This window comes from Amphimedon queenslandica, unplaced genomic scaffold (assembly GCF_000090795.2).
Source record: "Amphimedon queenslandica unplaced genomic scaffold, v1.1 AMPQUscaffold_13427, whole genome shotgun sequence".
Classification (NCBI taxonomy): Eukaryota; Metazoa; Porifera; class Demospongiae; order Haplosclerida; family Niphatidae; genus Amphimedon; species Amphimedon queenslandica.
This window is the reverse complement of record NW_003546337.1, coordinates 229548-250932: the sequence shown is the minus strand read 5'-3', so window position 1 is coordinate 250932 and position 21385 is coordinate 229548. Positions and strand designations below refer to the sequence as shown.

The 21385-nt window shown below is 35.8% G+C and overlaps 5 protein-coding genes across 7 annotated transcripts in view; 4 read left to right on the top strand and 1 right to left on the bottom strand.

Moving 5' to 3' along the window:
- Positions 1–3832, top strand: part of LOC100633044 (apoptosis-inducing factor 3-like) — a 5184-nt gene extending 1352 nt beyond the window's left edge. The window contains exons 4-16 of the mRNA XM_003386264.3: positions 343–430; positions 693–805; positions 879–965; positions 1177–1268; positions 1388–1475; positions 1552–1704; positions 1764–1835; positions 2489–2552; positions 2618–2694; positions 2983–3193; positions 3411–3486; positions 3541–3645; positions 3715–3832. Coding sequence (XP_003386312.1) covers positions 343–430; positions 693–805; positions 879–965; positions 1177–1268; positions 1388–1475; positions 1552–1704; positions 1764–1835; positions 2489–2552; positions 2618–2694; positions 2983–3193; positions 3411–3486; positions 3541–3645; positions 3715–3745 — 1257 coding nt within the window. The 3' untranslated portion in view covers positions 3746–3832. The remainder of the gene's footprint in view (positions 1–342; positions 431–692; positions 806–878; positions 966–1176; positions 1269–1387; positions 1476–1551; positions 1705–1763; positions 1836–2488; positions 2553–2617; positions 2695–2982; positions 3194–3410; positions 3487–3540; positions 3646–3714) is intronic.
- Positions 3833–3967: 135 nt separating this feature from the next.
- LOC100637458 (nucleoplasmin-like protein ANO39) lies at positions 3968–7296 on the top strand. The gene is made up of 16 exons (XM_003386299.3): positions 3968–4077; positions 4125–4213; positions 4265–4393; positions 4444–4495; positions 4564–4602; positions 4650–4721; positions 5103–5155; positions 5213–5254; positions 5334–5400; positions 5688–5719; positions 5833–5976; positions 6068–6214; positions 6709–6741; positions 6865–6903; positions 7011–7091; positions 7149–7296. The coding sequence occupies exons 1-16, from the start codon at positions 4020–4022 to the stop codon at positions 7191–7193; spliced, it is 1122 nt and encodes a 373-aa protein (XP_003386347.3). The 5' UTR covers positions 3968–4019; the 3' UTR covers positions 7194–7296.
- Positions 7297–7369: 73 nt separating this feature from the next.
- On the top strand, positions 7370–15053 carry LOC100637332 (endoplasmic reticulum lectin 1-like). Of its 3 annotated transcripts, XM_003386298.3 has the most exons (18): positions 7370–7505; positions 7569–7649; positions 7990–8058; positions 8229–8309; positions 8502–8585; positions 8836–8940; positions 9051–9152; positions 9506–9588; positions 9965–10021; positions 10218–10302; positions 10392–10523; positions 10907–10969; positions 11053–11153; positions 11243–11320; positions 12033–12114; positions 12195–13162; positions 13430–13636; positions 14568–15053. In XM_003386298.3, the coding sequence occupies exons 1-16, from the start codon at positions 7395–7397 to the stop codon at positions 12276–12278; spliced, it is 1398 nt and encodes a 465-aa protein (XP_003386346.1). In that variant the 5' UTR covers positions 7370–7394; the 3' UTR covers positions 12279–13162; positions 13430–13636; positions 14568–15053. The 3 variants fall into 3 exon arrangements, with proteins under 3 accessions (XP_003386346.1, XP_019851530.1, XP_019851529.1); XM_019995971.1 differs by lacking the exons at positions 13430–13636; positions 14568–15053 and adding an exon at positions 11722–11820 and having other exon boundaries at positions 11865–12114; positions 12195–12212; XM_019995970.1 differs by lacking the exons at positions 13430–13636; positions 14568–15053 and having other exon boundaries at positions 11722–12114; positions 12195–12212.
- A 60-nt stretch (positions 15054–15113) lies between these two features.
- Positions 15114–20618, top strand: LOC100637206 (REST corepressor 3-like). Its single transcript, XM_019995969.1, has 13 exons — positions 15114–15278; positions 15352–15411; positions 15457–15525; positions 16250–16381; positions 16654–16736; positions 16799–16911; positions 17548–17668; positions 18787–18888; positions 18985–19071; positions 19301–19364; positions 19526–19668; positions 19734–19769; positions 20291–20618. The coding sequence occupies exons 1-13, from the start codon at positions 15194–15196 to the stop codon at positions 20510–20512; spliced, it is 1317 nt and encodes a 438-aa protein (XP_019851528.1). The 5' UTR covers positions 15114–15193; the 3' UTR covers positions 20513–20618.
- Positions 20619–20819: 201 nt separating this feature from the next.
- Positions 20820–21385, bottom strand: part of LOC100637080 (cationic amino acid transporter 4, vacuolar-like) — a 3692-nt gene continuing 3126 nt past the window's right edge. The window contains exon 4 of the mRNA XM_019995928.1: positions 20820–21370. Within this exon, the coding sequence (XP_019851487.1) occupies positions 20820–21370 (551 nt within the window). The remainder of the gene's footprint in view (positions 21371–21385) is intronic.

Here is a 21385-nt window from a genome sequence, read left to right as displayed (position 1 = left end):
ATATAGTTACATACTGTACTTGTACATATGTATTAAACTAGTATTCAATGTGTTATACTGTTGCTATGGTATTGCAATATTGTGAGGATATATTCATTCAATGTATAGTCATTAATTAGGAGTCCTCTCTGGTGTTAGTATTTAGCAACTTTACTTTTATGAAAAGATCTCATTTAACATGTTTTTCACATCACAATTTGAATTAATCTACTTGTTAATAGTTGACAACTAACTTTATACAACTCTGATTCTTATTGATATCAGCTTCATAGCAGATTAGGTTAAATCATGTAGGACTTGCTGCTACTGAATTTATTAATTTTGTGTCTTTATATCTTTTAGGACCTTGAGAAAGGTCGCTGTCCTTTTGTTCAAAAGTCTCCAGTTGACGGCACAACAAGAGATGAAGTTTATGTTCTGGTTGGAGGAGGTGAAGATATTTTAATTATTTAAATTATTAAATTTTGATTTAATTTTGTCTTATCTTGAGTCTGTCTGCTCTTACTTACACTGTACATGTCTCTCATTGGCTGAGAGTATAATCATGTTTACTAGTGATGAGTGTACACTATAAACCACAATATCAGTCACAGCTCACTCCGTGTAGTAATTAACATGAAACCTTTTAAGACCCATGCATTTAAATGGCATCAATGTATCTGTATTATTATTATTATTATTATCTGTCGTAGGTCCAGCGACTGTGGTTTGTGCTGAAACTCTTCGTCAAGAAGGTTTCAATGGAAAGATTATATTGTGTACTAGAGAGAAAGTTCTACCTTATGACCGACCCAAACTGAGCAAAGTATGTCCACTCCCTCTCTCTTTTTCCTTTTCCTTTTCCTCTCTCTCTCTCTCTTTCTCTCTTTCTTTCTTAGGCTATGCACATTTCTGCTGAGGAGATTAAGCTTAGGTCAGAGTCCTTTTATAAAGAACACAACATTGAGCTACAAACTGAAAGAGAAGTGAGTACATTATGTTGTGTTAGTTCATTATGTGTTGGACTCCTTCTCCTGTTAACTGCCAAGAGATATATACTAGATCACAGTGTATTCCTCAAATGATGCTTTCTGTTCATATTTGATACCACTTACATTACACTTATTAATAATTAATAAAGTACATTATATTACACTTCATACCTATATACTGTACATTTACATGTTCTTATGATAGGTCACTCGTGTTGACTCTTCATCAAAAACATTGACATTCTCAGATGGTACTACTCTACAGTATGATAAACTGCTACTAGCCACTGGAGCTAAGTAAGCATCAGTACTAGTAGGAATATAATAGTACTGGGTACTTGTGGTATTGCATAATGTACGTGTACATATTATATAAATGTGAATATTTGTATCCTCATTCATATTGTACCCTGTAGGCCTCGTACTCTGCCTGTTCCTGGGTTTGATAATGTATGCTTGCTAAGGGAACCATCTCAAGCTAATGATATTGCTACTAATGCCAAGGTTAAGCTAATGTAATTCCAACAGTTATTGTTATTATATCACCATATATTCTCTCCCTCTCTCTCTCTCTCTCCAGGATAAAAGGGTCGTGGTAATAGGTACATCTTTCATTGGAATGGAGGTTGCCTCTTACCTGTCGGATAAAGCTACCAGCGTGGAGTGTATTGACATTGCAGCTGTGCCTTTTGAGAGAGTCTTAGGAGAACGCATCGGGAAAGCATTACAAACGGTACAGCTGCTACTAGTTTTTATTTTATTATTATTTTATTAGTTTTTAATAATTATTAGCTACTGGAGGAGAAAGGGATAAAGTTTCATCTTAAATCTGGCGTCAAAGAAATCGTGTCTGAAGATGGAAAGGTTTGTTTTGTAATTCAGAGTTTAATTCACATAGAATTTTGACATTGAGAATTTGCTCCAAAATTTGACAAAAAGCCTGTACTAGTCTACATGGTCTTTGGCCAAATTTTGTCAAAAATGACAAAGAGAAAATTCTCCATTTTTATAATTTTTCCTGATACATATACATGTTTCTGTGTTGTGTAGCAAGTTTAAACTGATTTCGATCAAATTTGAAATTATTACGAATTTTTAAAGTTGCTTAAAAATCGGGCTAAAGTCCCTGTACTATTAGTAACGCGGTAGCGTTACTAAGTAGGATTCACCCCCAAACAAAATAGTACAGGGATTTTGGCCAAATTTCACCAAAAATGAAAAGGACAAAATTCTGTTTTATAATTTTTCCTGATGCATATACATGTTTTTATGTTATGTAGAAAGTTTGAACTGATTCCGATCCAATTTGGATTTTTTACAAATTTTTAAAGTTGCTCAAAATCATGCCAAAGCCCTGCATTTATAGTAACAATGGAACTAATGGGTTTTTGCTTGTCATGGATTTCATGACAATGGAACTAATGGGTTTTTGCTTGTCATGGATTCTTCTACTCTTAGATGTTGTTGTTATTGTTATTATTATTATTATTATTATTATTATTATTATCATTCTTCAGGTTACAGGTGTTACTCTTCCTTCTGATGAAACCATTCCTGCTGATATTGTTGTCGCTGGAGTAGGTCAGTAAACAACAAACAACAACAAACAACAAATTTATTTATTTATTTATTTATTTATTTTACAGGTGTAATGCCTGCTACTGATTATCTCAAAGACTCAGATATCCCTCTCACCAACAGAGGAGAGGTTGTGGTTGATGAGGTACGTCCTGCAGCTGCTGTATCCCTCCTCTCCCTCCAAAACCATTTATTCCATTAATAATAATAAATAATCACACACACACGCTCTCTCTCTCTGGGCACTGTCACCATTGTATGAATACTCTATCAGGCTGGGAGCTTTATCATCTCTACTGGAGTTCATTACTGACCTCTTCAAATCTCCAGGCCACTATAATTCTCTTTCTCTCTCTCTTTCTCTTTTTTTGCACTAACACACACAGACACATCACACCAGACAATATAATGTGTATTGTATCTTCTCTTTCAGTACATGAAGGTCACTGATGGTGTCTATGCAGCTGGTGATATAGCAAAGTTCCCTCTTCCTCTGATCCAGGACTCTGTCTCCATTGGTCACTGGCAGATAGCTCACAACCATGGACACATTGCTGGCAGGAACATGGCAGGAAAAGAAGAATCCTTTAATAGTATACCATACTTCTGGACTGTCCTCTTTGGAAAGAGCCTTCGCTATTGCGGTTAGTTGAAAATAAAACTACAGTATAGCCTCTCTTAATGGACATTCTCTATAGCGTACACCTCCATTTAACGGACAGCACCTAGTGTACCAATTACATTCCTTACTGTATAAAATAACCTCCACATAAAGGACACCTCTGTATAACAGAGACACTACCAAAGTGTCCATTATAAAGAGGCTACTGTTATTAATTATATTTTTATTCTGTTTTTTAGGTTTTGCTTTGTCTTGGGATGAGATTATATACAATGGCAATCCTGAAGAGCTTAAGTTTGCTGCTTATTTTGTAAAGTTAGTTAGAGATTGTAATAATAAAAAGAATTATTATTTATTTAAAATAAATAGAGATGATAAAGTGATGGCAGTGTGCAGCCTTGCCATGGACCCTGTGGTATCAACCAGTGCTGAGCTAATGTATCAAGGGAAGATGCCCACAGGCTCTCAGCTCAGGTAGACCATCATGTTCATGTACAAAGTCTTGAATGATATTAACATTCTCTTTCTCTCTCTCTCTTTCAGAGACAACCCTGATCTTCAAACTCATTTGTAGATATTATTTGATTAGATCTTGACTTTTTAAAGACTGCTGTTAATTTTAAACACTATAGGATTAATTTGTATTATTAATTATATGATACATGGAGCAATAAAATTATTTTGCACCAATAATAAAAAATTGTAGTACCACGTGTTTTTCGTATACTTTCCGGATATGTTAGTGTGTGTCATTGACCACACCTCTTGGCGGTAAGTTATACTACGCATGTGCAGAAGATTATGCCACGAGGTGGAAAGTGTAGCAACACGAGGAGCCTGAGCAGAAGATGATGATGGACGACTCCATGGGAAATATGGATACAGCAAAGATGGAGACATTTTGGGGTAAATTCTAAGAGTTTTAGGATTCTTAACAAACCTTTTCTTATTAGGAAAGACCCTGTCATCTAAAAACAAAGTATTCGAATTCGAGGAGGAAGAAGAAGAAGAAGGACTGGAAACTACCATACAACTACGCGGGGTTAGGGAATTATAAATGCAGCTGAGTAATGAGTCATTTTTTTAATTTTAGGCATGTCTTGGTTATGCTGACAATATGAATCCTAAAGAGCGGAACATCATTGCTGTGACGGTAGAAAACGAAGATGACGAAGAAGAAAGATTTGTCATAGCTTCTTTAAGACTTGACGGAGTGGAGCAAGTTCGTTCACTTGTTGCTGACTTTTTTATTTATTTATTTAATTTTAAAAGGTTTCATTAAGTTTATCGATACAACCTCCAGCTAAATTTGAACTTATAAAAGGTTACTCACTTTATTTTTTTTTATTTTTTTTAAATTTTATAATGTATTCTCTTAATTTTTTGAATTAGGATCTGGTCCGGTACATCTTACAGGTGCAATGACTACAGGTAAAACTGACATTTAATTGACGTCACTTGAGGTGCTCTTTATTTAGAAATGTCTATGTCCGATTATGAAGATGATAGTGATGATAGTGATGATGAAGAAGAGCAAGAAGCATCAAAAGGTACTTCATATTTTTTGATTCTGTGTTTTAAAATTGCAGCATAATTTTGCCATGAGCTGATCATTAATATTATCCATTGATATGCTCATCTTCCTAATGCTGCTACATTAAACCATTAGTTCTGTCTCCACTTAGACTAATAGCATGACGACCCAGTCTAGTCTAAACTAAAATTATGAACTACATCATTATTATTACCATATATAGCATGAATAATTTTGCAAAATAACTATGTTATGCTGATTATTTTACTAGAGTAATGCATAAATGTCATTATTTACTAATTAAAATTTTTGCTCTTTTGTGCATTCACAAAAATAAGTTTTCAAAATTTTTCTGCTATAGACTATTATTTTAATTTTTATTGTTTATTTTTTCTAGAAAGTCTACCCCCTGTTCTAGTTCCCACTAAGTCTTCAAAGCCATCTGCTCTTGTAAGATTTTAAAAGTTTAACAGCTGAACCTGAACTGATACTTAATATATTTTATAGAAACGACCAGCAGACGATGAGCCTTCAAAAAAGAAACCCAAAGTATATTAGAGTTTTAATTTGAATACCTTTTTTCATTATTTCTCTCTTTTTCTTAATTCCATATCTCTTTCATTTTTAGGCTCCAAAAGCAGAAGATGAAGAAGATCAGAATGATGATTCATTAATGGACAGTAAAGACAATAAAGGTAATTCAATGTGTCCATGTACATATCTTAGACTGTTCTTTATTATTAGTTTATTTCAAATTGTGTGTGTGTGTTGGTTATTTCTATTGTACTGATCACCAGTGATTATTAAAATATCATACTGCTGTTAACACACTGACATACCATACTGTGTTGATTTTAATACATAATGAGGTGATCCTTTGGTCTGTATATACATGTACATAGAAGCAGCTGTTTGTTCAAATTTCTGTATAATTGTATGTCCATCAATAATTTAATAATTTTGGTTTTTTGGTTTTTTGTAGATAATGCTATTGATGGTGACAGTGGTGATAGTGTAAGTGTTTTATTGGCATTTGACATACATATAATGTATATATTTATATAATGTATATATTTATATACATTATATATTTATATACATATAATGGTGTAACTGTGCCTTGATAGGATCTAGAGGGTGAGGACGGTGATGATGATATTGAAGGAGGCAGTGATGAAGATGAGCTGGATAGTGATGATGAGGGAGACAGTGATGATGACCTGAAGGATAGTGAGGAGGAGGAGGAAGTCAAAGTTCAACCAACTAAAAAGGTAATGGATGATCCTCAAACTTCAACATGTGAAGCTGTCTTGCTTTGATATTTTAAAATGTACATGTATGTGTGCGTATTTTTGTTTTCAGGGAAAGAAACCTCAGCCAGGAAACAAGAAGGCACCACCTGCTCCTGCTGCTGGTAAAAAAGAGAAACCAAAAGGAAACAAGAACATGAGTCAAACTCCTCAGCCTACCAAGAACAGCAAGCCAGCTGGCAAGACTCCGTTATCATCTGTAAGTCAATTTTGCCAAAAATGAAAAGGAGAGAATTCTTCCATTTTATAATTTTTTTCTGATACATATACATGTTCTTATGTTGTGTTTTAAGTTTGAGCTGACTCCAATCAAAATTGGATTTTTTTACGAATTTTTAAATTTGCTCCAAAATCTGGTCAAAGTCCCTGTACTATAGTACAGGGACTTTGGCCTGATTTCGTCAAAAATCACTAAGAGAAAATTCTTCATTTTTATAATATTTCCTGATACATATACATGTTCTCATGTGATGTAGAAAGTTTGAGCTGATTCGAATCAAGTTTGGATTTTTTATGAATTTTTAAAGTTGCTCCAAATGCCATGTACTGTATTGTAGTGCTAGTCAGCTCATGAAGCATGTGCTTTGTGGGAATGGTTTGTGCTGATGATTGTATGGTTTGTCACTCTGTCCTCTTGCTCCTCCTTTGATGATTTCTTTATCTTTTCTCTTTTTGTTTTGTTTGTACTTTCAGCAAAAGCCACCTAAGAGTCAGACGCCTAACAAAGTAAGACCAACGAATAATGATATTATTATTATGATTGTTATTATTATTAATATTATTATTATTATTATTAATATTATTATTATTATTATTATGATTGTGAGATCAAATCTTTGTACTTTGCAGGGTCCAATGAACATTGATCTCATTAAGAAGAAACTTGTGGTAAGGAGGTTAATGTGATGTGTATACACACACTCCTCTTTAGTGATAAGAAACCGGACCTTTTATTACATTATTTAAAAGGATTATGCAACTTTTCTTTCATGTAGTCTGGCACCACACCAACGCCAAAGAAGTTAGAGAAATTCAATAATTTCTTAACTCATACCTACAAAGTAACAGACCCTGAGGTACAGTTTATCATTCAGTGGGTTATCCAAAGTGACATCTGTCCCTTTATTTTGTAGATGAGAAAGCAACTTTGGGAGTATGTCCAGCAAAATAAGAAATGATTTAAAATTGTAATTGACTGATTCTACAGTTAATTGTGTATTATAGTGAAAGCAACAATAATGTTGATAGTTTTTGAATTATTTTGAATCAATTACAAATGAATTTAATGAAATTGAAATTATAATCTTTCTGGCAAGTTTCTGCACGTGAGTGGCATACTATAATGCCCAATGGGCGTTATTTAGAGTAGCAATAATTAAATGGTTTCCAGACTTGTCCATTATTTCTTCATAAGTTTATTCCTGCTTCAATGGAGTCCCTTTACCGGTGGATCAGATTACAATCCTTTTGATGACTCCATCAAATTCGAAGTAATTGAGCTCATTTTTGCTCCTTTACTCCTATCCTGGTATATTTATTATTATTATCATTAGGTGACATGGCCAGGATGTAATAATGATTTCTCAGAAAAGAAGTTATTGGAGGAAGATGAAGCCTCAGCTAGTGGACAGGAGGTAGGTACACCTCCATGTTGAGGTAATGGTCCAGTACATTATTATTATATACTTGAGTGTATTGAGGTATATTAAAATTGGTTTTAATTTAAAGTCGGCCTGTCTCTGCTGTATGGTATCGTTTCACCACAATATTGGGGTAACCGTACTGGCTTCTATTTAGCCACTTGTAGTTTCTTGTTGGTTTTTGTTTACGTTTACATGCACCATATCATTTGTGAGATTTGTAAATTATCATATAATCATACACTTCTTTCTGTTTCCGCTCTCACATAATCTCGATCTCTCTCTCTCTTTTCCCCCCCTCTCTCTCTCTTCCCCCCTCTCTCTCTCTCTTCAGCTATTGACTACTTTTGACAATGAGCAGTACAAGTGTACAATACCTACTCAATTACTATCAGATAAAGAGGTACAGTACATTACATTAGATACACATAATGTACATTCTAACTGACAATATTAATGTCTCATAAATGCCCACAAGTGCTAGTATGTACATACATGTATATGTATTAATTAAAAACCTTTTAAATTTACTATTATTGTTATATATTCAATTATTTATAATTGTGTGTATAGGAAAATGAAATTAGCAGTGATGCCCTACTCCCTCACGTATTGCTAGAGCCGATCCTCCTCTCTGATGACTGTGTGATCTTGGTAAGGAGAGAGACTATCGTCACTGGTAGATCTAGGAATGGAGGCTTAGGAGACCAGTCTAACTACAAATAGAAGACTTAAGGAGACCATAGGCTAAATATGAGAAACCACAAGTCTCCTAAACTCCCTCTAGATCTAACAGTGATCATTATTGTTATATTATTTATTATTATTACAATTGTACCTGTACAGGTTGATGGCTATTGGTCCTATGAGATGTGTTATGGTAAGCAGCTCCGCCAGTTTCATGAAGAAAGGAACCAGGAAGAACTTAAAGTATCTTAACCTTTAACCATACTCCTAATGATGGTTCACATAATGCACACACATTCCTGATTCACATATACATGTATGTACTCATACCCCTAATCATCATTAATTCACATACCATATGTACATACCCTAATGATGGCTCACATAATGCACACACATTCCTGATTCACATAATGTACATGTACTTATACCCCTAATAGTCATTATATGTACATACTCCTAATGATGGTTCACATAATGTATCCATTCACAGGTAGTGGAGTATAATTTAGGTAAATTCAATAAATTAGAAGCAGCAGCTCCTCCCAACCCTCCGCCCACCTGGCCCTACCTCAACATTGATTATCCTTATTATGAGGTACCTGACGTATAAATGGACAATTGGAATGACATTATCTACTATTAATTGCCATGTACATGTACATGTATGTGTTTTGGTATAATGTATATGTACATGTACATGTATAGGTATCTTTATCTGATGGTTCTCCTTGTGACATTAAAGATGACATGGGCAGGACTACTAAAGTGATGATAATCTGTGACCCGGAGCACAGGACAGCTTCATCAGTAAGATCTACAGCTAATATGTACACATGAAATAATCTCTGATAATGCATGTACATGTACATGTATAATGTATTTAACTTTATAATGTACATGTAATTGATGTATAATGTGGAAGCAGTAGAAGCAGGTGTCTGTGAGAAAGATTGACCGCCAAATCTAGTCTATAAATTAAACTAGTTAGGAATCACTCACTCAGACATTTGTTAACACAGCCACAATACTGAGGAGTTGTTTTATAATGAAAAGATTGTAAATTAAAGCTCTTCCTCTTTCTTTATCTCCCCCAACTTCCCCTTTTAAAATTCCTTCCTTCCTTTTCTCTCTCTCTCTTCCTCCTCCTCTTTCTCTTGTAGCTTGTGATGGTAAAGGAAACCAGTACTTGTCAATATGAAGCTGTCATTGCCACTAAATCATTGTGCAAGAATAAAGCTTACAGGTATACACAGAGTATGTGTAAATGAAATATTCTATAGTCTTTCATTAATGCATGTACATGTACTATAGATACAGTCCAGCCTGTCTGGAGGTGTGTGTGGGTATAAGTAATGTAATACCTGAGGACTGAGATATCTGCTTGAGGTGAAGCTGAGGGCAGATATCAAGGGACTCAGGTATTACATTACTGATACTCACCTCCAGACAGGCTGTACCGGCCCCTGCCCATATGTCTAATAGTGACCAATAACTATGGTATATGTAAATCTAAAGGAAGCCAGCATCATCAATCGTGTTTCATTTTATCTAATGAATTTTAGTCATGCTTATAATCCGTATCTCCTCTCTCTCTCCCTCCCCCTCTCTCTCCTTCATAGGGTGAAAGATGAACCAGTTCATTCCATACAATGTCTTCCGGTCAAAGACTCACCCAGGTAAGGTACGGGTACAGTAATGATGTGTACACTAGAGGTTAAGTAGAGGTGCTCTCCCAGCCGCTGATTAACATTAATGAAGACTTGTAGGCGCAATACACTTGTATGAACCAGCTGCATTAGGCTTGTTACTAATGGAATAAAATGGCTATGTATATCATTTAAATTGAATTAGTTTTTGTTATTTTTGTTTTAGTAAGCCGTTACGTTTAGTTCAACACGAGTCCTCAATGAAAGATATATCATTTAGTAAAGATACTCCTTCATTGTTTAGACCACAGGTAAATCTTGTGTTCACGTCTCTTGTTCATCTTTCACCCTCTCTTCCTCTCCCTCCCTCTCCCCCCCCCCTCTCTCTCTCTTATTCTAGTCAAATACAGACATGTCTCCTGCCCAAGGTGCAGGTGCCATCAACAGTGACAGTCAGTTTGATAGAAGCCAGCTACCGCTAGACAGCACTTTCGTTGCCAACTTTCTAAGTGGATCCACCTGCATATTAGGGGTAGGCGCATTATTGGAGCAATCATGACTCTGTTATGTACACTGTATGTGTACTTGTGCTTTGTGCTGTGTGTGTGTAACGCTCACCTCTTTGGCTGAGCGTTCTCAGTTAAAAGCAATTATTGTCATTGTGTTTAGAAAACAATCAATTACACTCTTCACTACACATACACTTACCTTCATGTACATGTATTGTATCCATCCGTCCATATGTAAGGAGATATTGTATTTTTACGAAGCCTAGACCAGTTCATTGGAATTAGGATTAATTAGCCTCTGGCTGCCACACCCTTCAACTATCCCTTCGTCTTTTCTCTGTAATTCTCTCCCTCCCTCTCTCTCTCCTCTCTCTTTCTCTCTCTGTCTCTCTGTCTCTCTCTACAGAGCTTCAGCTCATGGTGGCAGTATGAGTTATGCTTTAAAGGTTACGTGAGACAATTCCACAAAGTAACATAATAATAATAATGATGATGATAATAATAGTATAGAGATCACGATGATTAGCAGTTTCAGTTTCATTATTTGTGTAGGAAGGTGGTATCATTAGACAGACCATTACTCTTGGTACATGGAGTGAAGAGGCTCACCGCCAGTGGTTCTCAAAGATGGGAAAAGGGAAGCAGTCGGCAAAGTAATTATACTTAATGAGTGGGTGATTGGTATGAGGGTGGGTGGGGGGTTTTGGGTGTTATCTTATGAGTAATCATTAATTAATGATAGTCACGTCACTCATCTTTATGTGAGCGGGGACGTGTGTGACCTCACTGGTCAGCCAAGACAAGCTAGAGTGAAGTTCAGGTGAGATTGGAAAAAAGGAATATATTACATAAGTACATGTACATGTATGTGGACATGTCTTTATAAAGTAGAGTTGGTGAGATAGAGAATTATTATTATAGATATTATTATTGTAACATGATGAAATAAGTAAATGTACATGTACATATATACACATACATATAAAGTAGAATTGGTGAGATGGATAGTTATTCTGGTAGTAAGAAGATGAAGTAATAAGTGCATCACATGTACATGTATGTATTGGTATGCCTTTATAAAGTAGAATTGGTGAGATGGTGAATTATTATTATTATTATTGTTATTATTATTATAGTAAGAAGATGAAATAAGTACATGTACATGTACATATTTGTATTGGTATGTCTTTATAAAGCAGAATTATATTTTTCCAAGTGTAGAGCTCAATTTGTACCATTTCTATCCGGTATACAGAGTGCATAGTATCATAGTTGTTGTCATTGACTTAAATGGCTGCACTTGATAAGCTTATTGATCTAGTAAGACCTTCATCATTAGCCTCTACTCCATATAAATCCAATAGACTTACAGTTATGGTTATGTTGTGTGCTAAAATTGGCCTCGAGTATAAAGTGGGTGGCTCAAACTGACCACTAGCTCATGCCCGCATGATGATTGTGATTATCTCATTCCTGCATCACGTCGTAGTTCTATTGATTAAAATCTCGGGCTTGTTTTGTTTTGATTTTAGGTGTGCCAGCAAGAAGTCTGGCTCCCGCAATCAAGTCTCAATATCACTAGAGGAGCCATCTCCTTGTAATTATTTGCTTACGGTGAGTGTGTTGATCTCATGGCGATGTCATTGACCACAAATGATAATGTACCAAATACCTATCGCCTCTTCTGTCTGCAGGTTGATGCAGGTTTCATATGTGGCCTCCTACAGTCAACAGACAAACACGGGATGTTCTTACATGATGCAAACTCTTCGTCCTAAACTGAGTGGACTCTGTCCTTCATACTCTCTCTCTCACAGCTTTGATTATCTATTTATTGTTATTATTATTTTAAGCCTGTTATTTTGAATGTTTAGATACATTGCAATGAACTTCGTAGCTCTACGTGACCGAACCATTGATGGCCTGCCAGGACCTGCAAGTGCTAAAATGGTACCAGGCTGCATGGTAGTGTGTTTTTATGTGTCCAGGGGTGATATTAGCCCCTTTTTAAAAATGTCCTGCTCTAAATGAGGATAAAGGATGTGGTTTGTCAGGCGACCTGCATTTCTAATTATTTTGTTTGCCCAGGCTTGACTGCCATGGATTCAGTGGCAGGAAGAAAGGAGCTGACTGGCCTGCTGCATTGAAATGGCCTCCTCGCGCGTGAGTATAAAAGAACACGCAGACTTTGGTGTGGTCTTCGTCAAAGAACTCTAATAGGCCCACAGCTAGAGCAGAATGCATCTCCTATTCGCTGCAGTTACTCTCGCTTCATTTCTTCTCGGTATTATTGAAGCTGAAGTGTCGCCGGATCCTTACTCTGTAAAGGTGGATTATGGGGCCTTGTTGAACTCTGGGGTACCAAAGAAAGATTTGTGTGACTACTATGCAGTCAAAGATAAAAACTGTATTAAATCAAGCAGCTTAACAGCCATTCCAGGCTGCAGTAATGTCTCAAATGCTACTGATCTTGTTCTTGATACATTTAGTTGCTGCAGAGTGTGTCCAAAGCAACCACGAGGCATATGTGGAGGTTGGCTCTACAAACATGGACGTTGTGAAAATGGACATGAATGTTTACATGAAATATTGAGCAGAAGTGATTTCATTAGAAAAATGGGACCTGATGGACAACAAGATGCTCCTACTGGAAAATGCATACGTAAGTACTATAGATCATATAGCTGATTGTGCATGTGCAACATTAATCATCATGGTATTGTAGCATTAGTTTAGACACTGCACTTTTGACATAAAACAGTCTTTTGTAAAGTCTGCCGTGCTCTGCAAATTATTCCTTTGCTATTTTCTAGCACATGATCCCAAGTGTCTCATTATTGTATTTGATCTTAAAACTACATATAGTTTGTTGGTGTATGGTAATAATATATGCATTATTTACATTTCATTTCTTCATTGTTATTAATAGCTGCTGATGCAAGGCTTGCCTGTAGAGAAAAGAACTGTTGTGAACGCACAATGTCCAGCAAGACACTAACTTGTGGCAGTGATGGTCACTGGTATCCCAACAAGTGTTTCTTATACAAAGCTAATTGTTTCCGGAATATTTCAACTCCTGAGATTACTAGGATAAAGAAAAATACTACTGGTGTCTGTGGGCCTCCACCAACTGCAGGTATGTATGATAATGCATGCAAAATTTTGGTGAGGTGTACCATGTTTATGAGCTTTTAGCATATTTTACACTTGCATTGTAAATGGGAGCCTGAAAGGAATTGTTGATGAGCATGGTAGCCATGGATATTGCATGACTGAGCTGTAGCTGTGGTTAGGTGCATCCATTATCACTAATTTAAACTTGGCAAGGTAGTGTGAGAGGAAACTTTACAAACTTACAACACATCCTGTCCCCCTAGCTGCAGGGTCGAGTATTTTATGATGCATGAAGTGTTATGCACTATTAGTATATAATGATCATTTTGTAAGTACATTATGATAGTTTCAAGCCTTGCAATGTCTCTTATTGCTACAATTCAGATATAGGATAAGGAGACATGCATACCATTTGGATTAAAGTTTTTTGCAGAGTTAGTATGCCTCAAAAAAAAAGATTTTTGTCCCAGCCTTAACTACAAATCTTTTCTAAGAATGCATAGTGACTCTCTTTGTAAGGCTTTGCCAAAAGGACTTGTTTTTAGTGTCGTGTATAGTGACACAATATGCTCAAAGGATCTCTAAGGATCTTAAAGGGCTTTTGTTATTGTGAATAGACCAGTCTGTTTTGTCAGCATGCAATGCACATGCAATGCCTCCGGTTGTATTCTATGTATAAAGGTATGACACGTATCTTTTGTAAATTCCGGTTTGATGAAGACTTTGTGTGACAAGCCGGTAACCGCAATGAAATGTTGAGAGAATATCTCATCATTCTGCGGTCGTTGTGAAGGACATGTATGGGTGCTGCCAGTAATCAGACTGTCTAACGGGTCTCTTTGATCATGTATTGTTGTTGATGTCCTCATCACTGCTTTATTAACCTAATTGTTTATAATGAACTCATCTTATATTACATTAACGCACTCTCTTTCTCTCTCTCTTTCTTGTAGAAGAGTTGTGTCCAACTCGAACTATTGCTGCATGTCTTACATTTTTTAATGAGAATAGTCCTCCTATAAAGCTGTACTATGACACTAAAACTGACAAACCTGCTTGTGTTACCCGTTCTACCAATCCTGATACTGCTGCAGCTGTAAAGTCACCTTCAACTTCTCCTGCTCCTCCAGAAGGAGCTTAAGATTGAAGACCAGATGATACTAGTACAGTAGCTCCCCTCCAGTCTATCTACCACCTATGCTCTGAAACTATACTCACACACACTATAAATTATAATCATCATCAATCATCCCATTATTATTATAATATTATGTGTTTAGTTTTTGAGTTTCTGTATTTTTTCTGCCTTTTTCTCTCCCTCTTGTTTTTAACTATCTATCACCACTCACACACAAGATATGAATCTACTACCCTTTTGTGTGGAATGTGTTTTTAAAAAAGTTTTTCATTTCTGTTTGGCAAGAGACCATAATTTTTAATTTTCACAGCTCAAGTGATGCATAATGACGCAAAGTATCCGGATATTTTTGTAATATCCCGGAATATACGGATATGCAATTATTGTTGTAAACATGGTGGACGAAATTGTGTACTAAGATCTCCTTTTCATTTTATTATTATGAACACGCGGAGCGTTCAGAGGACACTGCTGGCAAGTTCTGGTCTAAAAGCTCTGCCCGTGGGTGCACTAGGAGATATGCAGGGTAGGAATTTAATAGAACAACTCTAATCATACATTAATGATCTTAATGCACTCAATTTCATAACCTCCAATAGAGCCAGGTATGCGTGTAGGTATCGAATACCAAGCTGATGTTCCCGAGTATACAACTGATGGTAAACAGTCTATTACTTTATAATTAGCCTCTATTCTTTGTGCAGGTGAGGATTCTACCAGTCCTGGGTCATTGCTGTTATGGAAACCCACCTCTCTTCTTAGCGATAATGAAAGTGTGTGTTTATACATAGTATAATGTGTACTAGTGTCTGTGTCTTTATTGTATTCTAAGTAGAAATCTTTAATACCTTTAGCTAAGAATAATACTACTGAACAAATTTCAATATTACTTGATATTAGTATCTACAGTAGCTACTTTTTCATATAATTTGGATTACAGTCTATTTTATAAGCATACCAAAATCATTGTGGACCCATTACCATACATAAAGCAGTTATAGGAAGATGCAGAGAAGTATATGGTTCATTTTAGTTGGTTGGAGTTGTTTGATAATATGCCAATTATTATAAACAAAGCAAGGATAATTATTAATTGTTGTTATCATCGTTAATTCATAAACTTGATTAAACTCTATTCCTTTTAACGGACACTTTCACAAAAGCAACTTTGAGTCATTTATAGTTTAATTCATTGTGTATGTCCTTCTGGTCACACTCTTACTGTCTCTGTTTGACCTGATCTTAAACCATAATGTAATAAATGTACCGACAGTTTATAGCAACTGCCAGTCATGATGTGAGTGTGTGTGTGCGTGCAAAGATGTCTTGAAATCAAATTATGCTATCGTTAATTTATTACAACGATAATTTCGCCTCGTTTTATCAGCCGTGACGATCTTTGGCGCTAATTTTTTTATCACTCCATCATTCAGCGCTACATGTTCTTATCACCTTCCACTAATTGATGATGTAATGTCATTGTTTTTATTTATGCAGTTGATGGTTATCTAAAGATCGCCAAGGATCAGTACAGCTATAACATTGATCAGGCATTAGGAATGTTATATTACCATGGTTACGATATTGAGCAGTCAGTAGCTGATCTACCTAACTTTTGTCCTCTACAAGGTAAGAGAGAGAGGGAGAGAGAGAGAGGGAGAGAGAGAGAATTGTTCATGCTTAAAATAATTAACAGATAAACAGTCTTAAACAGAAAACAAACATGCATATGTGCGTATTTACAAGTTACAAAGTGATGAAGACTCATATACACAGACAAGTAACCGCAACCAAACACGACGTACACTTTTAGCGATAATAACAACATCAATTTGTACAACCACACGCCCCCACACACATTTCCCTTTATGTTGGTTAAATGTACAAATTGTTCTATTCAGAGGACTGGAGTATGGAGGATAAGGTCGTGTTTGAACAAGCTTTTAGATGTCACGGAAAGAATTTTCAAAGAATACGCTCCATGGTAAATATATATAGTTTTGTTATTATTATTGTTGTTGTTGTTGTTGTTGTTGTTGTTTATAGTTGCCGGATAAACCAGTTAGTACGTTGGTGAAGTATTATTATCTATGGAAGAGAGCTTATTCTCAGTATTCACTTTTGGACAAGCACTCCAGAAGAAATGGAAAGAAATTAAGGTAATGGAAGCAATAGGGTTTGTACCTAATTGGAACATTACAAAATGCCCTCATTATAAAGGTGTCATTATGATAAAGGTGACCTTACTTACTATAAAGGTGTCCTTATTATAGAGGCTACACTGTACATGTATGATAGTAAGCTCTTCCTCCTCTAGTGTAGGGAGAAGTAGTAGTTAGGAAGCAATATCCCACTTAATGAAATCCTACACTAGCAATACATGTACATGTACCATACGATTGATGAGTGTAGTACTATATACTACCGTGTGTCTTTGTTACTATAATTATGGTGCTCCCACCTGATGTCTTAGAAATTTAGGTTACTATTCCAGCTAGCGATAAATCTAATTAGACATTTCATCATGTTGTTGTAAAATGATATAGTATTTCTGTGTTGTCTTCTTTGTTATCGACTCTCTATTGTCTTTGGAATGTACTACCTGTCCTTAATACAGAGCTGACCTCATTTCAGAGGTACTTTTGTATAGCTTTGTTCCAATTGGGACAATACAAAATGCCCTCATTATAAAGGTGTCCTCATTATAAAGGTGTCATTATCATAAAGGTCTTCATTATGCATGTACATCATTATTAATTCTTTCTCTCTCTCTCTCTCTCTCTCTTCTACTGTAGTAATGGCCTCCCTCCTAGCAATGAAGATGATGAAAGTATCAATTCTGGATCAACAAGATCTGAAGTCCCTCCTATTATGCCTCCTGTACAGTTAGTGGGCAAAGGAAAGCAGCTGCCAAAGGTATCAATATGTCACACAATACAATAATACATACTATTATCTAAATGTACATGTACATACACCATTGGATTATGCAAAGTTATTCCATATTTGGAGAAAAAAACCATGGGCTATAGTACAGGGCCTTTGGCCAAATTTCACCAAAAATGAAAAGGAGAGACTTTTCTATTTTTATAATTTTTCCTAATGCATATACATGTTTTTAAGTTGTGTTTCAAGTTTGAGCTGATTCCAATCAAATTTAGATTTTTTACGAATTTTTAAAGTTGCTCCAAAATCGGGTCAAAGTCCCTGTACTATAGTACAGGGATTTTGGCCAAATTTCACCAAAAATTGAAAAGAAAAAATTCCTCAATTTTATTACGTTTCCTGATACATATACATGTTCTTATGTTGTGTTTTAAGTTTGAGTTGATTCCAATCAAATTTGGATTTTTTTATGAATTTTTAAAATTGCTCCAAAACTGTATGGGCCATATACCTGAGTCCCTTGATATCTGCCCTCAGCTTCACCTCAAGCAGATATCTCAGCCCTCAGGTATTACATTACCTCAAGACAGGCTGGACGACGTGTACATGTATGTACATGTACATGTACAGTATAGCTTAATGTGTGTGTGAAATGTTATACCAGTTGTTATTGTATTAGTTCAAATTATTTACTAAAGATTGGCCTGAGTAGTAAACAGTGTAATTATGTTCAATGTAAATATGATTACAGTTATGTTTTATTTTATTAAAATACAAATATTTACAGGCGCTATCAATCCTTGTGTCACTTTAATTTATTGTTTTTAAGGATCACTCGCTTAATGTCACTAAAATTAGTACTTGTAGTTTTTAGTTTATGTTTATTGGTGAAGTTCAGTTTATTTATAATCAGTTTTATGATAATGGTAAGGTCAGTATTAGCACTATGATGTGTGTATGACCACTGTTAGATCTAGAGGGAGTTTAGGAGACTTTTGGTCTCCCATATTTGGTCTAGGTCTCTTCAAATCTTCAGCTTTTGGTCTCTCATATTTAGCTCTAGGCCTCCTTAAGTCTACCATTTTTAGTTAGATTAGTAGTCTCTCAAATTTTTTTAGAGATTTAACAATGACTACATCATTCCTTAGGGTATATACATGTCAACTGGTGAGCTGTCCTCATTAGCCAGTGAAGGAGGGAACTTTGTACTGAAGCAGCTGGATAAAGACATACTGGAATTAAAAGAGAAAGCAAGAAACTATTACTAATGGACTTTGAGATTATCCTCCCTCTTTCTTTCTCTCTCTCCCCTCTCTATATGTAATACGTCCATATATGGTCATCAGATTCAAACTAATAAACAGGAGTTATTGGAGTTACGTGATGAAATCAACAGTGCTGATCCTGATATTGAATTACTGAGGCCAGTAAATGTCAGTAAATCCCATTAGTAATTTTAATGATAATAATTAATGACAGTTTCACATGTAAGCACATTGTAGTGTTTATAAATTAATTATTGAGCATTATTATTTTATTTATTATTATTATTATTATTATTATTATTATTATTACTATTATTATTATTATTATTATTATTATTATTATTATTATTATTATTATTATTACTATTATTATTATTATTATTATTATTATTGTTAGTATTCTCAGAAGTTAGGAGGTCCCACCAGGTGGTCAGATGATGAGATCAGTATTGCTTTAGAAAGTAAAGTAGAATTAAATGTTTAATGTTGTAAACTCTCTCTCTCCCCTCCCTCTCTCTCTCCCCCTCCCTCTCTCCCCTCCCTCTCTCTCTCTCCCTCCCTCCCTCCCTCTCTCTCTCTCTCTCTCCCCCCCTCCCTCCCTCCCTCTCTCTCTCTATTCCAGTAATAGCTGAACACGGTAAGAATGTTGAAGCCCTAAGCAGTGCCCTCAATGGTAAGACAGTTTCTCAGTGTCGGAACTTCTTCACTAACTACAAGCACAAACTGAACCTCCCGAGACGCATTGCAGAGTATGAACTGAAACATGTTAGTAACAATTATTAATACAATTAATTATTATTAATATTATTAATTATTATTATTATTACTAGGGTCACAAAGTTTCCCGCTACAGTCGTCATGCAGCTGTAAGTACAAATTAAATTAGTAGTGTACCGCACTTTTCCTTATTGAAAGTTTAAGGGACGTACGTGTACATATATATACATGTGTGTATGTACATGTACATCACGAAAACATACCCATTGTTATTTTAATAATGGCCTTTTCACACTGGCACAAGTAATGCGCATTGATGCGCATTAATCGTGTTCACACTAGAGTGGTTTTCAATTAATGCGCATTGATGCGCATCAGTCTCACTTCACCTCCAGAGGTGGATTGATGTGAAGTGATGCGCTTCGACCAATGTAAACCAATGGCAACAAGAACACAAAATGATACACAATTCAGCTGCTAGTGTGAACACGATCAATGCACATTATTTCAGCTGTATCAACAAAGCGCATCAAAGCGCTTTGAAAACTGTGCCAGTGTGAAAAGGCCTTTATAGTACCACAGTACCGCTAGTATACATGTTCATTGACATGTACCACAGTACATTAGCAGTCACTGCAGTTCCTAGTTAATACTCTCTTTAAATCAACAGGAGCAGCTGAGGTCTGAGCAAGTGGGAGGTAATGGTACTGGAGGACAGGAGCAGCAGCAATATGGAGGACATGATCTTTACTCCATTACCAACCTCATGAGAGGAGATACCCTCAGCAGTAGAGGCAGCAATGAGCCGACGGATGAGTATCAAAATGATCTGAAGAGACCAAGGATCATACAGTATCAGGAGGAGGAGGAGGAGGAGGATGAATATTTGTGACTGTTACTATAATTAGTAACAAAGACTGCTGTTACTATAATTAGTAACGAGACTTCTATGCACTGATATATTTTGACTTAACACTTCCAGTTAATAATAACAATAATTATTATTATCCTACAAAAACCAACAAAATTAGAAAAATAATAATTTTTGTATTTCATTACAATTACACAGCACACATAAGAGCAAAAAATATAATAATAATAATAATAATAATAATAATAATAATAAAGAAGCAGCATAACATAGTTTTTCATCATGATAATATCAAGCAATACATAAAACTAACTTAATTATAAACTCATCAGTTTACTGTGCATTTCAGTACAGAATTAATACTGTGTTCTGGTCCTGGTATGGTACTACCACCATTAGTGGAAGGGTCTGGTGTATCAACTACTGCTGGTGATGGAGGAGCCTTTGGTTTAGGAACATAGTCCCTCATTTTGCTGTTCCAAATACCATAGAACACATATATGAGTATACCAATGGCCAGCCATATCCCCAGTCTGATCCATGCAGCAGATTTGAGTCCAGCTAGCATGTACATGTTGATTGCAATACCTAGACATGGTATGAGAGGTAACAGAGGACACTTGAATGTAGTTGGAGTGTTGTAGGTCTTCATGAAACAGAGAGCAATGAATAAAAGGAAAGCAACTCCACCAAATACAATAGGAACTGGTAGAGGAAGGCTGTGAGTGAAGAACATGGCTGACATAAAGGTGACACACGTAAATGCAATGATGAGTGATATTGGAATGTAATCACGTTTCCCTCCTGTGTACCTCAATACCATGACACCAGCACACACTAAACTAAAGGCCATCAGTGTTCCAATAGATATAGCATCAGCTAGAGCATCCAGAG